Source organism: Daphnia carinata, chromosome 5 (assembly GCF_022539665.2).
Source record: "Daphnia carinata strain CSIRO-1 chromosome 5, CSIRO_AGI_Dcar_HiC_V3, whole genome shotgun sequence".
Lineage (NCBI taxonomy): Eukaryota > Metazoa > Arthropoda > Branchiopoda > Diplostraca > Daphniidae > Daphnia > Daphnia carinata.
Window position 1 is genome coordinate 2,781,054 of NC_081335.1, and position 12,747 is coordinate 2,793,800.

General features: G+C 40.8%; 3 protein-coding genes across 4 annotated transcripts; 1 reads left to right on the forward strand and 2 right to left on the reverse strand.

Annotated features, from left to right (window-relative positions):
- Window positions 1–738: 738 nt before the first annotated feature.
- On the reverse strand, window positions 739–4,304 carry LOC130696032 (chorion peroxidase-like). 2 transcript variants are annotated; one of them, XM_057519098.2, is made up of 16 exons: window positions 4,249–4,304; window positions 4,031–4,168; window positions 3,779–3,966; window positions 3,442–3,712; window positions 3,263–3,379; window positions 3,112–3,206; window positions 2,885–3,046; window positions 2,626–2,819; window positions 2,370–2,565; window positions 2,115–2,312; window positions 1,906–2,053; window positions 1,678–1,840; window positions 1,442–1,615; window positions 1,177–1,375; window positions 1,013–1,118; window positions 739–954 (listed from the first exon to the last, which is right to left on the reverse strand). In XM_057519098.2, the coding sequence occupies exons 1-16, from the start codon at window positions 4,263–4,265 to the stop codon at window positions 882–884; spliced, it is 2,439 nt and encodes an 812-aa protein (XP_057375081.1). In that variant the 5' UTR covers window positions 4,266–4,304; the 3' UTR covers window positions 739–881. The 2 variants fall into 2 exon arrangements, with proteins under 2 accessions (XP_057375081.1, XP_057375080.1); XM_057519097.2 differs by having other exon boundaries at window positions 4,031–4,186; window positions 4,249–4,281.
- A 218-nt stretch (window positions 4,305–4,522) lies between these two features.
- LOC130696036 (peroxidase-like) lies at window positions 4,523–7,929 on the forward strand. Its single transcript, XM_057519105.2, has 14 exons — window positions 4,523–4,619; window positions 4,744–5,035; window positions 5,097–5,364; window positions 5,422–5,630; window positions 5,695–5,856; window positions 5,918–6,120; window positions 6,179–6,362; window positions 6,425–6,622; window positions 6,692–6,839; window positions 6,912–7,068; window positions 7,134–7,307; window positions 7,373–7,574; window positions 7,628–7,733; window positions 7,792–7,929. The coding sequence occupies exons 2-14, from the start codon at window positions 4,744–4,746 to the stop codon at window positions 7,853–7,855; spliced, it is 2,367 nt and encodes a 788-aa protein (XP_057375088.1). The 5' UTR covers window positions 4,523–4,619; the 3' UTR covers window positions 7,856–7,929.
- Window positions 7,930–8,777: 848 nt separating this feature from the next.
- Window positions 8,778–11,238, reverse strand: LOC130695798 (chorion peroxidase-like). The gene is made up of 12 exons (XM_059495376.1): window positions 11,165–11,238; window positions 11,066–11,094; window positions 10,829–10,992; window positions 10,710–10,745; window positions 10,392–10,632; window positions 9,983–10,328; window positions 9,742–9,898; window positions 9,575–9,659; window positions 9,400–9,488; window positions 9,141–9,339; window positions 8,982–9,084; window positions 8,778–8,916 (listed from the first exon to the last, which is right to left on the reverse strand). The coding sequence occupies exons 1-12, from the start codon at window positions 11,236–11,238 to the stop codon at window positions 8,778–8,780; spliced, it is 1,662 nt and encodes a 553-aa protein (XP_059351359.1).
- Window positions 11,239–12,747: the final 1,509 nt, after the last annotated feature.

The following is a 12,747-nucleotide window of genomic DNA, read 5'->3' on the forward strand; positions in this document are numbered from 1 at the left end:
AAAAAGGGGGGAAATATTACCTCTCACCGTCAGTTAATTATCTCCTACGGTTTCACTACTCGTTTGATTGAAATAAGGTATGTGGTCATGTTGCATTACGTAGTTTCCCCCCATAGAAGAATTGTTTTGAAATTGCTTGCGAAATTCTTCAGCATATTTAAGTGCTCAAGTTAACTTTATATAGAGGAAGAATGCCTTTTTAAATTAAAACGGAAGGAACAAAGGACTGTCGTTATCATACTTCACAAAGCGAATTATGCGTGATTTGATTACATGCATATTTACGCGGAAATAGTTGCATTTCGCAAAGTGATAAAAGTGGTAAATATTGGAAAATGTGGACAACATCCTAGCATAGAACTTTCCGGAATAGTTAAACAAATTTGCTAACCCTTATCAATCAAATTGGACGGTTTACTTCCTTCGTAGAAATGGAAAACCTGACGAAACTCTGGAGAGTTGAACAAATTGCATCAAAGACCTTGTCAACTGAAATATTCATAACTTTCACGCGATTACATGAGGAATTTACACTAAAGCCACAAAAGGGCGTCTCCCCATTACGTCATCGAATCGTATTGGCGATTTAATGATTACGAATGTCAGTCTGAAAATAGTCTAGACAAATTCCTAGATTGCTTAAAACAAAACATGCAGAATTGTCCCAATTAAAAATTGCACTTTCGGCTTACATAACAACTTACGAAATCGAAAGTACCGGTCGTGAGAAAAGAAGAAAACCATTCTCCAAATAATTTAATAAACCAGGAAAAGGATTTCAACAATTTACCTCACCACAGGAAAAACAATCATTCAACTAACTTCAAAAACAATTAAAAATCAAATTTCTTGATGGTTGAAGATAAAGCATCTAACAGTCATTAGTACGTTGATTTCCACAAGTTCAAGTTGAGGCGTGGAATATCTTTTCCATAACAAGGCACCCATGGATTCCTGTTTAAATTTAACGTCAAGTTAACAATTGAACTTGTAACAAATAAAAGGACATTACATTGGAGATGGAGTCCAGAAGACATTGTGAGTTATCCAATCTACAGTGTCGGAAGTATCGCACAGCACTCTAGCCAAGCTCATGGATCGTATAGCATCCAATTGAGCTGTATATTGGATTCAGATTGATTATCTTCGCAAATGTGAACATTACATTTATCATACCTGGAGTGAAGGAATGTGGTTGTCCTCCGTGCTCGTAAAAGAAGCGATCGCCATCTTTCAAACGGGTAAACTGATCTGCGATGATGCAAGAAGTTACTGGTCCGACAATTCCGCCTTTGATGGCCCATTCTCCGAGTATCCCGATAAACAAATCGACATCGTCCACGCTTTTATACAGGTACTTAATCTTCTCTACTATCTGTTGGTTAGCCAAAATTAATCATCCGAACCCCCAAACAATCCAGCTAAACATTTTTAAACATACCGCAGGACGCATGATGGGCAAGAGATCGTCGAAAGTGACAGCGCGTTTGCTTCCACAAGCTTCTAGGTAAAAGTTGTAACCAGGTATTGCGTGATCACGAGCACGCCACAAGTTTGCAGCGATTAGATCCAAACCCCAGCTTTGGTAAGGTGATTTAAACAAATAATTATGGACCTGAAATTTGAAATAAAAGTGCATGAGCTTTAAATTAATAATAGGAATAGTGGACTAGTTACAGCATCCACGACGTTTTCGTCAAAGTTCTGTGCTGTTCCAGTGATGAAGTGCCGAATGAGAGCATTGAAAACGACGGGATCGAAAAGTACTTTAGGATTATTGTACCAATCTTTCAAGTGCAATTCACCACCATAATTGGCGTAAGTATCATCTAACCACAGTCTGTAGAAACAAAACAAATAGTTAACTTCGGATATTATCGTAACAACGTATCTTATTATACATACTCGTTGTAGTTGCGGATAAGGGAATGTCCGTAACGGAATGCAGCAGTTGCAAACTCGTTTGTGATTTGGGCCTTCACAGCCGGATCGTAGGTATACGTGTAACCAGTTGTCATTGGTAGAAGCCCATATTCTTCCATCAGATTGGGTCCTGTACAAAAGAAATAACTTAATTTAGAAGAACCAATGAACTGCAAAAATTTAGCACGAACCCAGCACGGAAGGAAGATATTCGTTGTAGGTGATGTGTTGAACCAATGCCGTGATGATTTTCTTCGTCTCTTGGTAAAGTCGTTCATCGTCCCATAAAGGATTGATCAAAGATAACTGATTTGCATATTTGTTGTGTAGACGCAGCCAGACGATGTGTAGGACAGTGAGGCCGGTGTATTGGTTTACCCGTTGATCACCTGGCAAATTATTTCGAGATGATAAATCAGAATAGGAAACCAAACCGATTGAAGTACCTGCGACAAAGCACTCGCTTCCGTATTCGTCCGTAATGCAATCCTTACGGTTGGGATCAACTGGTAAAACTACGTAATCTCCACCAACGATGGTAACACGCATACGTCCGCCGACATATTCCCGAAGAGATCGTGCAACTTTTTCCGTCGAGCCGTAAATGACCGAAGCATCAAGATAGGCTGTATTTTGGTTGAGCTGAATAGGTAATCACATCAAGTTAGAAGCTATTTTCAATCTATAAAAAATAAGACCCACCTGATCGGCGTAACCAAATTTGCAGTCTTCTCTTGGAGCAATGACGGAACGAACGAAATCATGGCAAGTGACACCGAATTGTCCATAAAATTCGTGGTCGTGAGCGATGTCAATTGGGAAGCAAAGCGGATGGGTCCTTTCCGGTGACAAGTACTTGCCGTCACCCGTGCAACACTGAATTGCAGAGTTATTCACTTTGGAACACAGGTTAATCAGTAGTCTCTTCCATTAAGATAACAAAAATGATTGAAATACTTACATGTACGGAAAGTTGGAACGTGAGTGACGTCATGTGCCACCATTTGACCCCAGTGCATGACAGTGATTGTCAATTGATTGTCGGGATAATCGATATCTTGGACAATTCGACTGACGGAATCAACTGGTGGAAGTCCTGGCCATTCACGCGGTGCCCAAATACCTATTGAACATAGAACTCAGTTAATCACTTTGTCGTGAGCTAAAAATGGATGATAGATTTCATACCATCGGCGTACTGAGGAGGTAATATACGTTCCAAAGGTGAATTAGATCTACCCCAGTTTGGATAATCCAAGTTATTGCAGGAAGCATCGTAAGTTCTAGATGGAACTTAGTTTTAACATCTTTCACCTTTTCATATAAACATTCAATTTACCTGTACAGGGCAGAAGCATTGCACTTGGGCTGTTCACGACAAATGGATGAGAGGGCTGTCTCTCTGACGCACAAATGCTGCAATGCAAATCCGGCGTATTCGGGCTCGAGTTTCAATCTATATTGACTCCAGAATGTTAACACTGAGACACTACGTTTAAAAGAAGCTTCTCAACTTACAGGTTAGCCAATTTTCTAGATGCTTCTACTGATTGAAGACCTTTCCATCCTTGCTGTTGACCGATGAGAGAGGCATAAGTGGTAGCACTGTAACTGTAGGCCGCAGAGTTTTGCCAGGGAGCCAGCATATTGCTCCAAGCATGCCATTCAAAGGCACTGATTTCTTCAACGTGTTGTCGAGCAATAGTTACAGCACGAATCATCTCTTCTTTAGTAATATCTCTCGGCATAGCTGTTAGCTTACTCGATTCTGGGAAACGAGCAACGGAAGCTATTCGGAACATTTGAAATATCAATTCCTCTGTTAAACTCTGACAATGTTTTATGTTAATCTTACAGGTTGTTTTGTAGACGTCTGGACAACAGGCCCCGAAACTTCCATCTGCTGCAGTACACCACCATGGATTGTAGAGCAGTTCGATGAACCACGGCGAACAGCGAATAGCAGATTTGCATTGAAACAAAGGTGGTTGGTTAGGTGAAGCTGATGGACACCAAGGCTCTCCTCCAGGTGTACGATACAAGCTGTCATGGATATGACAAAAATTAAAGGTGATCTAATTCAGTTAAAGACAAAAATGAAATTTACTTGAATGGATAACTAAAAACGTATGATAGATCCGGTCGGCTAGATACTCCAGCTAATGGCGCTGAATAAGCATGGTGGGGTTGATATTGGTACTGGCAGGTAACAATTTGTATTAGAGCAAAGCAGAAAAAGAACCACCTGTAAATGTGAGATAATCTATTTAAATTTTAACTTAAACATTAATTATTCCTGTCGGGTTTTCAGTTCTAATTTAATACCCATCTGTGAGAGGCATGATGTAGCAGCGAAGCCTCCCGCCGAAAGACTAAAACGTAATTGACTGCAATGTGTTTGATTACGCTTTCGGCAAGGAGCCTGAGGTGATCGTTACATCAGCGCTTTTTTTTTTGAACCCTTACCATCCCGTTTCATTTTCTTTGTCTAACATTATTGCGATTGCGTATCTGTTGACAGGGAAGTTAAGGGGCTTAGTTGTATCTACTCGTAGATGCATTATTACGTAAGGGAAATCGGAGGGGTGGTGAGATATTTCATGGCCAGGTATAAATAAGAAGTCATTGACAGGTGTTTTGAGTCGTCAGTTGACGTTCCACTGTATTTAGGTACACAGGGTCTGAGTGTTTTCAAGGTAACTCATTTTGGTATAATTTCTTCGTATGTGATTAATCTTGTACTAGAAAACAATTTGATTATTCATATTCCTTAAGTGAAGGTTATTCAGTTATCATTTCATTCGTTTTTTATATTTATAGATGAATTGGAAAGAAAAATTGTGTGTTGTGCTGGGCATTGTTTCGTGGTTCTGTTGTGCAGTCACCGGCATCGTTGTTCCAGCGCAGACTTCTCCGCCGGTACCTCTAAGACGCCCAGCACCCGCGTCACGACAATGTCCGCCTCTGATTAATTTTCCAACTCAATGTCGTATCATGGCTCAATGTTCCGTCTGGTGGGCCGAACTTGTCAAATCACCTCAGTCCATTTGCACGAACCAGGCTGAATCCCCCTACTGGAAAGCTTGTTGCCCGGCCATTGTCGGTGGACGAAGTAACTATTTGATTTTACACTATTTACTTTGCAAATTTTTTTATTACCGTATTTTATATAGACAGGATTGGCGCCATGTCGGAACAATCATTGGAATCTGAGATTTTGACCGTCCCAAACACTGAACTCGTTCGAGTGAGTAAATTTGGCCAGTCGGAAATTGGCCGGATAGCTGGTATCGAGTCACGCCTATTGGAACACAAGGCATTTCTTTCACCTGGATCGACTGCTTTTGCCTACTTCGTCAACATGAAGCCTAGCGACGAGGCAGCTCCGCTTGGTGAAAATGGTTTAATGGTCACCAAATCCACGCAGAAGATTAGAGAAGTGTACGTTTTCAGTAAGACGTTAGCTCGTACTTAGACTAAACTTAAAAATTTATGCAGATTGAGATTATCCAACGAGGCGGCTGGCATTGCAACTCAAACATTGTCCGTTAAAGACACTCCGTTGGCTAGCACGTGCATCCCAGATCCCACCTGCCGTCCTTCCAAATATCGTACGATCGACGGTTCGTGCAATAACGTTAAATCACCGTTAATGGGCCGTTCAAACACTCAGCTAGGTCGTTACCTTGCCCCGGACTACGACGATGGTAAATTGCAATCATTCATTGTAATTATGGATTGATAGGTTGTAATGGATTTACGATCTCTAAGGTGTTTGGGAGTCACGTGATAAAGGCATGCCAAATTCACGAACGGTTCGTACAGTTTTGGCGCCTGACCACGATCGCATGCAGAAAGATGTGACGTTAATGTTGATGCAGTTCGGACAGTTTGTAGATCACGACATCACTCACGTACCCGTTTTCCAATTGGGTAGTAGTTAAAGGGTTTATATCAAACTGTTCCGATCTTTAATATTGTAATATTTTCACAGCTAATGGCAGTGGAATTTCGTGCTGCACTCCGGATGGTAAACACCAATCGTGGGAACTTCGTCATCCGCATTGCTTTACCTTGGACATATTACCGGATGATACTTTCTATCGTCAGTTCCGTGTCGAATGCGTCAACTTTGTTCGATCGATGGTTGCACCCCGATCCGATTGTACTTTCGGATATGCTGAACAACTTAATCAGGTTTGCTTATGGACTATGGTAATTATTCGATTAAATCTAATGTTTTAATTGTGTTAAGGTCACGCATTGGCATGATGCTTCAGCTATTTACGGCTCAACCCAGTTTCAATCTGACCTTCTACGAGAGCGGAAAGGTGGGCGTATGAAGACATTTGCATACCAGAATCGTCAACTGCTTCCGCTTGACTGGAACAACAAAGATTGCATTGGCTTTGACAAAGGCTTACGTTGTTTCCTCTCTGGTTGGTTAATGATTCAAACTTCATCTCGTTAGTGGTAGTTGATGATCGATTCTTTTCTGTAGGTGATTCCCGTGTTAACCAATTGATTGGGTTGACTGTTATGCAAACCGTTTGGCATCGGGAACACAACCGAGTGGCTGGTGAATTAGCTCGTGTTAATCCACGGTGGAATGATGAAAGGCTCTTTCAAGAGGCACGTCGTGTTGTTATTGCTGAACTGCAACACATCACATACAACGAATACCTTCCTGTCCTGCTTGGTAGTTTTCTCTTCTTATTAATTAAGTATTATTAAGTAATTTAATTAAATTATCGTTTTTGTTCTACAGGTCGTCCGGTTATGGAGGCTTACGGTTTACTTCCGAGGACTTCTGGGTTTTTCACCGGCTATAACGATACAGTCAATGGCAATGTGTTCAATGAATTCTCTACTGCCGCCTATCGCTATGGTCATTCTATGGTTAGCCATTGGTTTGAGTAAGTTATCTCGCGCATTTATTTTCTTTCGCTTTTTTGGGGACATTCTTTTAACATCCGTGTTTGTTTTAGGTTGGTCGACGAAAATGGGGCTACTTACGACAGGTTGCATCTAAAAGATTGGTTCAATAACCCACATCCTTTGTTGAAAGCTGATGTTCTTGATGGTGTTCTGCGTGGACTGACGCTTGCAAACCCAGAAGCTTCTGATGAACACTTTGTCACCGATGTGAGTATTAACGTTGAACTTCCGTCACTGAATGTTTCTAACGATTGCTTTTATTCTTATCGTAGCTTACCAACATGCTCTTCAAGACACCTGAGTCGAAACATGGTGGTGATCTTGTTGCATTTAATGTTTGGCGTGGACGTGATCATGGTCTTCCTGGTTACAATGCTTATCGAGAACTGTTTGGTTTGAGAAAGGCTAAAACTTTCAGCGAGTTAAACGATCTCTTCACTCCAGAAGTATGTACTGAATTCTTACGAAAAAACGTTATCATGTTTAGATTTTTAATTTTCTGTGAATCTAGACAATTGATAAGATGGCATCTCTCTACAAAAGTCCCGAAGAGATTGATCTTTATCTCGCGGGAATGTCTGAAAAGGTGGATTCTTCTAGTGGTATTCTTGGGCACACGTTCTTACATATGGTTGCTGATCAGTTTGCACGCCTCAAAGAAGCTGATCGATATTTTTACGAGACTGGTGATCAGAGCGGCTCATTTACCATAGGTCTGTTTTCCATTCTTCTTTTTAAGGGCGATATTTTAGCGTTTTACTCTTAGATCAACTGAACGAAATCCGCAAGACATCTCTGGCCATGATTTTCTGCCTAAACTCGGACGGGATCAAAAATATTCAACCTCTCACGTTCCGACCTCTCTCCGAGATGTAAGAGCATGTGTTATTTTGAACGAGCCAATATTTTAACCTTTTCTTTTTGTCATAGTAACCCGCGTCTCCCGTGCTCAGCCATTCCGACAATATCCTTCGCACCATGGAGAGAACCTTAATTATTAAAGATCTGTTATTGTTTATATTTTATCCGTTACGTTTGTATATCAAAAATAGAGATGTGATTGCCATATCTTAATTTTTTCTGCCTTTTTTTAGATGTGGAATCTTAAGGCAACATTTAAAAGATCTTTCCACTAGTAGCAAGAAATTATTTACGTTGTAATATAACTTTCTTGAAGCAGCTTTCAGAATTGGTGTATCCATTCCATCCATGGATCCTCTAGCTGTTCACTATCGTCAATTCTGCCCTATTGGTAACGGTTGTTTTAAGTTAGTTTATTTCTTCATTCATTTTACCTGGCGTTCGCAGAAATTAAAAGTGCTAACTTCATTGGGTATGTATTTTTTTAGGGTTATGGAACTATACTTAGAAGGAAGTCTTGTGTAATCGGAACCTAATTGAGAGTTGGTGTCTACGAGATCCCGGAAGTGGTTGATCGTCTTCAGTTGAAAGTGACAAACTTATCGTAGGTAATCGCTAATTATTTTATTCACTTGTTAAAAGCTGAATGTAATTTTTATGAAAATAATGATTAAGATAATTTCTCACTCTATACCTGTCTATTTAAATTTTAGCCACCATCTGAGAAGGTTTCAGAGGTGTGTTCAATTACGAAAAACAAGTGCATAACACATTCGTGTTGACAGACTTTTGCTTCAATTCGAATGATAAGAAATCAGCTTCTCCCATGCCGCCTCAGATGGAATTAAAGAGCAATTTGTTTATCAATAATTCGTTGTACGTCTATCATTGCAGTGAAGACTGCTTTATAAACCAACATCTTGATAATATCTATCGCATTTCAGAGATAACTCAAACATTGAGATTTTAATTATTTGCTCATTCTTTGATTGTATTTCCGTGATTCAAATTTGTTAATACTTGTTTGTTTGGCAATGTCGCGTCCGGGTTTAGTTCTAGTAATATCCACCATACCCACCATACCCACCATACCCACCATATCCGCCATACCCGCCACTTGGCCTAGAAGCTTCTTTCCATGGGTGAAGGTTCATACGGGGAATGGAGGTGGATTGGCAACTGACCGTTGGGTTTCTAGTGAAAAATGAAGTTCGTAAAACGTTTTAAAGTAGCAATCAAGGAACAATATCGATACTTACATCGGCGTTGGCATTTTGAAAACTATCGGTTGAATTTCATTAACTTCGCTGTTGTCACAAACGATTCGGGCCAAACTTGCCTTACGAATTTCATTCAGTTGATCTGCATTAAAATTGAGTTCATTACTGGTAAGTTTCAACATCTTTGGCTACTCATACCTTCAGTGAATGAACTGGGTTGGCCGCCTAAGTCGTAGAAGTGACGATCTCCACGCTTCAGTTTCAAGAACTGGTCGGTGAGAATACATAGGAATGTAGGGCCTACGTAAGCATTTTTGGATTTTGTCTCGCTAACGCCTCCAATGAACAGGTCAATATCGTCTACAGAGTTGTACACCGCTTTCAAACGCTGAATAATCTGCACGAACATAATGGGAATCTAATATCCGACGTCATTTTCGTTTACAAATAACCATACCTCTGGCTTAATTGTATCGGCAAGGCCATCGAAATCTCTGGCACGTCCAATACCACAAAGTTCACGGTAAGCATTGTAGGTTCCTAGTCCTAATAGAGAAAAAAGAGAACGTTAACTAATCATTGGTAAGTTACAGGATAAAAGTGTTCCATTAAGAACGTAAGATGACTGATACCAAAGTCGCGTCCACGCTGGATGTTGAGAGCTACCAAATCCAAACCGAAATCTACGCCTCGTTCTTGGAATAAATGCTCAGTGACCTGTTACAAGCACAAGATAAGTAAATCTGTACCTTTAAAAGTCTTGGTTTTTTGGTTTTCTTTTTTGGTGTAAAATTCAAACCTCTCTAGTGAAAGACAGATCCACTTTTTGAGTGGGTTGAGTAGCCAAACCAATAAGGAATTTATCAACGTTGCCAGGCGTGTAGAGGAGCTGTGGCTTAAAATAATGTTCACGCAACCAGATTACTTTCTCCGCGGCCCTTTGTTTGTTGAGCAATCTGTCAGACAATTAGTTCCGTTAAAAGAATTTCATTGGTTTTCACAAAATAGCGTTAAAAAAAATGAATAATCAACAAACTTACAGAGTTTTGCCCTGGATGAGAGAATGGCCGAAACGGAAAGCAGCGCCAACAAATTCACCCAAGATACTGGGATTAAGTTGTTCATCGTAGTCGCTACTGAAACCACTCTGCAATGGTAACAGGCCAAGTTCGGCCATTTTTGTGCGACCGAGAAGAATTGGTAGCCATTCGTTGTAGGTGATGTGTTGAGCTTGGGCAATCAAAATGCGTCGGGCCTCCTGAAAGAGGCGTTCATCATCCCAGTATGGATTCAACTCTGCCAACTCTCTGGCAAGTCTATTGTGTTCCCGCAAGAAAATAACTTGAGTGGTAGCCATAGAGGGCGTTACATCGGGACGGCCATCGCCTATTTGAATATGGTAACTTTAAATCTTGTGTTCTACAGTAACAATTAGAGTTTGCTGCTCACCGGCTTTGAAACATGTGATATTTGCAGGTGGTTCAGAACCAGTCAATTCGCGTGGCAAGGTGCAAGGCGCATCCAGTGGACTAGTTTCGGCTGGTGGTAGCAACTCAAACTTGTGAAAACCGGGGCCTTCTTTCACAGTGACCTTCAGTTCCCCCTTTACGCGAAATCGCAGCTCACCTGCTCTTTTATCGTCGGAGCCATAAACGAGCGATAAATCTATGAAATGGGTATTTCCGTTGAGCTAACATAAGAAAGGTATACAGGACGCGCATTATTTTACAAGTTTGAAAATTGTCCGAGCACGAATATGAAACTGACCTGCGCTGCATTGCCCAATTTGCCATCGCTTCTGCACTGTAATTTAAAATCATATGGTATGAATGCTATAAATAATTTGGAGAAATTAAGATTTTCACATGCAGTTAAATATACTCTACCGCTAGGTTGGCTCGGATAAGGGGAAGGCAAGTTCGGCCGAATTTGGAGTAAAATGGGTCGTTGTCTGGAACCTCAATGGGAAGGCATTTGCCATGACTGCGATCCGCTTCTTCAAGATATTTTCCGTCCGGTTTACAACAGCTGATCGGTGAGCCGTCATCGTCTGTTTTTTTTTTGTTTGTTACAGAAAATTAATTAGTTTAAAAATAATTTCACATGTTTTCAAATGCACTTACTCGATATTTCTGGAGTTGCCACGATATCACTGCGAAACAGATGGTATTAATATTTTTAAATGTAACGTTTGAATTGGCTCAATTTGACTTTTCACTCACTGATCTAGAAATTGTCCATACTGCATGAACCAGATTGTTGTCGACCCGCTGGCTTGATTTTCGTCGCCAACCATGGTGGTGGATATCAGACGAGCACTGAAACGTATGTAATTTAATACTTAAAAATCATAGTAGGTTGTAGAATTGTGTTGGTTGGAAGCTGGCCATGATACTCAGCAACCTGCAAACAACGAGTTAATTATACGGAATTATTTACCTCGGAAGTGGACTACCATTGGTGGCCACTCGTGGAGCCCAAATACCTGAAAAATTAGGCAATTTTAACATACCACGTGCACGAGATTTGAAAATCTTAAGAATTTTTACCATCGCCGTAATTACAAGCAAGCATGCGATGGTATTGAGTGGCTGCACGACCCCAAACGAAGTTTCTTTTGTTATTACAGGAACCGTCAATCATTCTGAAGCGGGAATTCAGTTTGTCTTCACTACACTTGGCCTTGGTCACGGTGCTACATTTTCCTGCCAGATTGGTGTCTGATAGCTTGATTTTCTGCAAAGCGCAGCCAACCTGTTCGCTTTTGATTTGGAATCTGTGGAAAGTAAGATATTAGTATTCCGTTTGACAACGCTTTTTGCAACTTGCATTATGATATGAACAATAACCTTTTAGCGAGAACGCTGGCAGCATGGACGTTGAGGAATGCTTCATTGTTTATATTCCGAATTGGCTCTGATGGGTAGCAGAAACGGGCATGTACAGCACGGGGTGAGGCGACCTCAACCACAATTTGATTCTCTTGGAGTCGTCTGGTTACATCTTTATGGTGTGTTAGCTCCAGTTCAGCAGCGCTAGTGGCTTCATTCACAGCAAGTACGTCGAGACCTTCAGCGTTATAGTCCAAATTAACACTGCTCTCACAGGCTTGCGGCTCATTGAACGGCAATCCCCTGACTTTTTTATGTTAAAGTTCAATTACAATTATCAATAACATGAACATAACGTTTTTACAGTTAAAAGGCAGATCGGGGCAGCAGGATCCTGGACTTCCGTCTCTTGCCCGGCAAGCAGTGTTTGGAGTGGCTAGGACTTCTTCGTACCATACGGAACAATCTTTAGTAGGTCGGCAACGAGATGGTAGTCCATTAACATTTGGACAGTAGAAGGGCTGTTCCTGTCTTGTGGAAGCCCCATAAGAAGGTGGTGGACCTCTCCTGTTATATGGTGTACTTTGGGCGGCATATTGGGGATATGACTGACGAGGTGCGTAACCGTGGGTGACGGCGAAAACTAGGCCCATCAGTAGGATTCCATAGAACCATGACTTCATCTTCTTTTACGCTAATAACAGGAAACACAGGTATTGATTTTCAAATTTTTTACCGATATACTCACGTGGTAAGATAACTGCTAAAATGATTAACTTACCAGAAGTAATATTCTTGTATTTTAAGCTGGACAGAGTGTTTAGGTAGTCACAAGTACGTCTGAACGAGTGAACTCCTTTTCAATTCCGTTCTAATGATTCCCGTATTTATATTCATCCGTGAGTACCAGACGATTGTATTCAAGAACACGAGATTCGATCAAAATGAAAGTGTTCCAAAAATTATACTGCTAC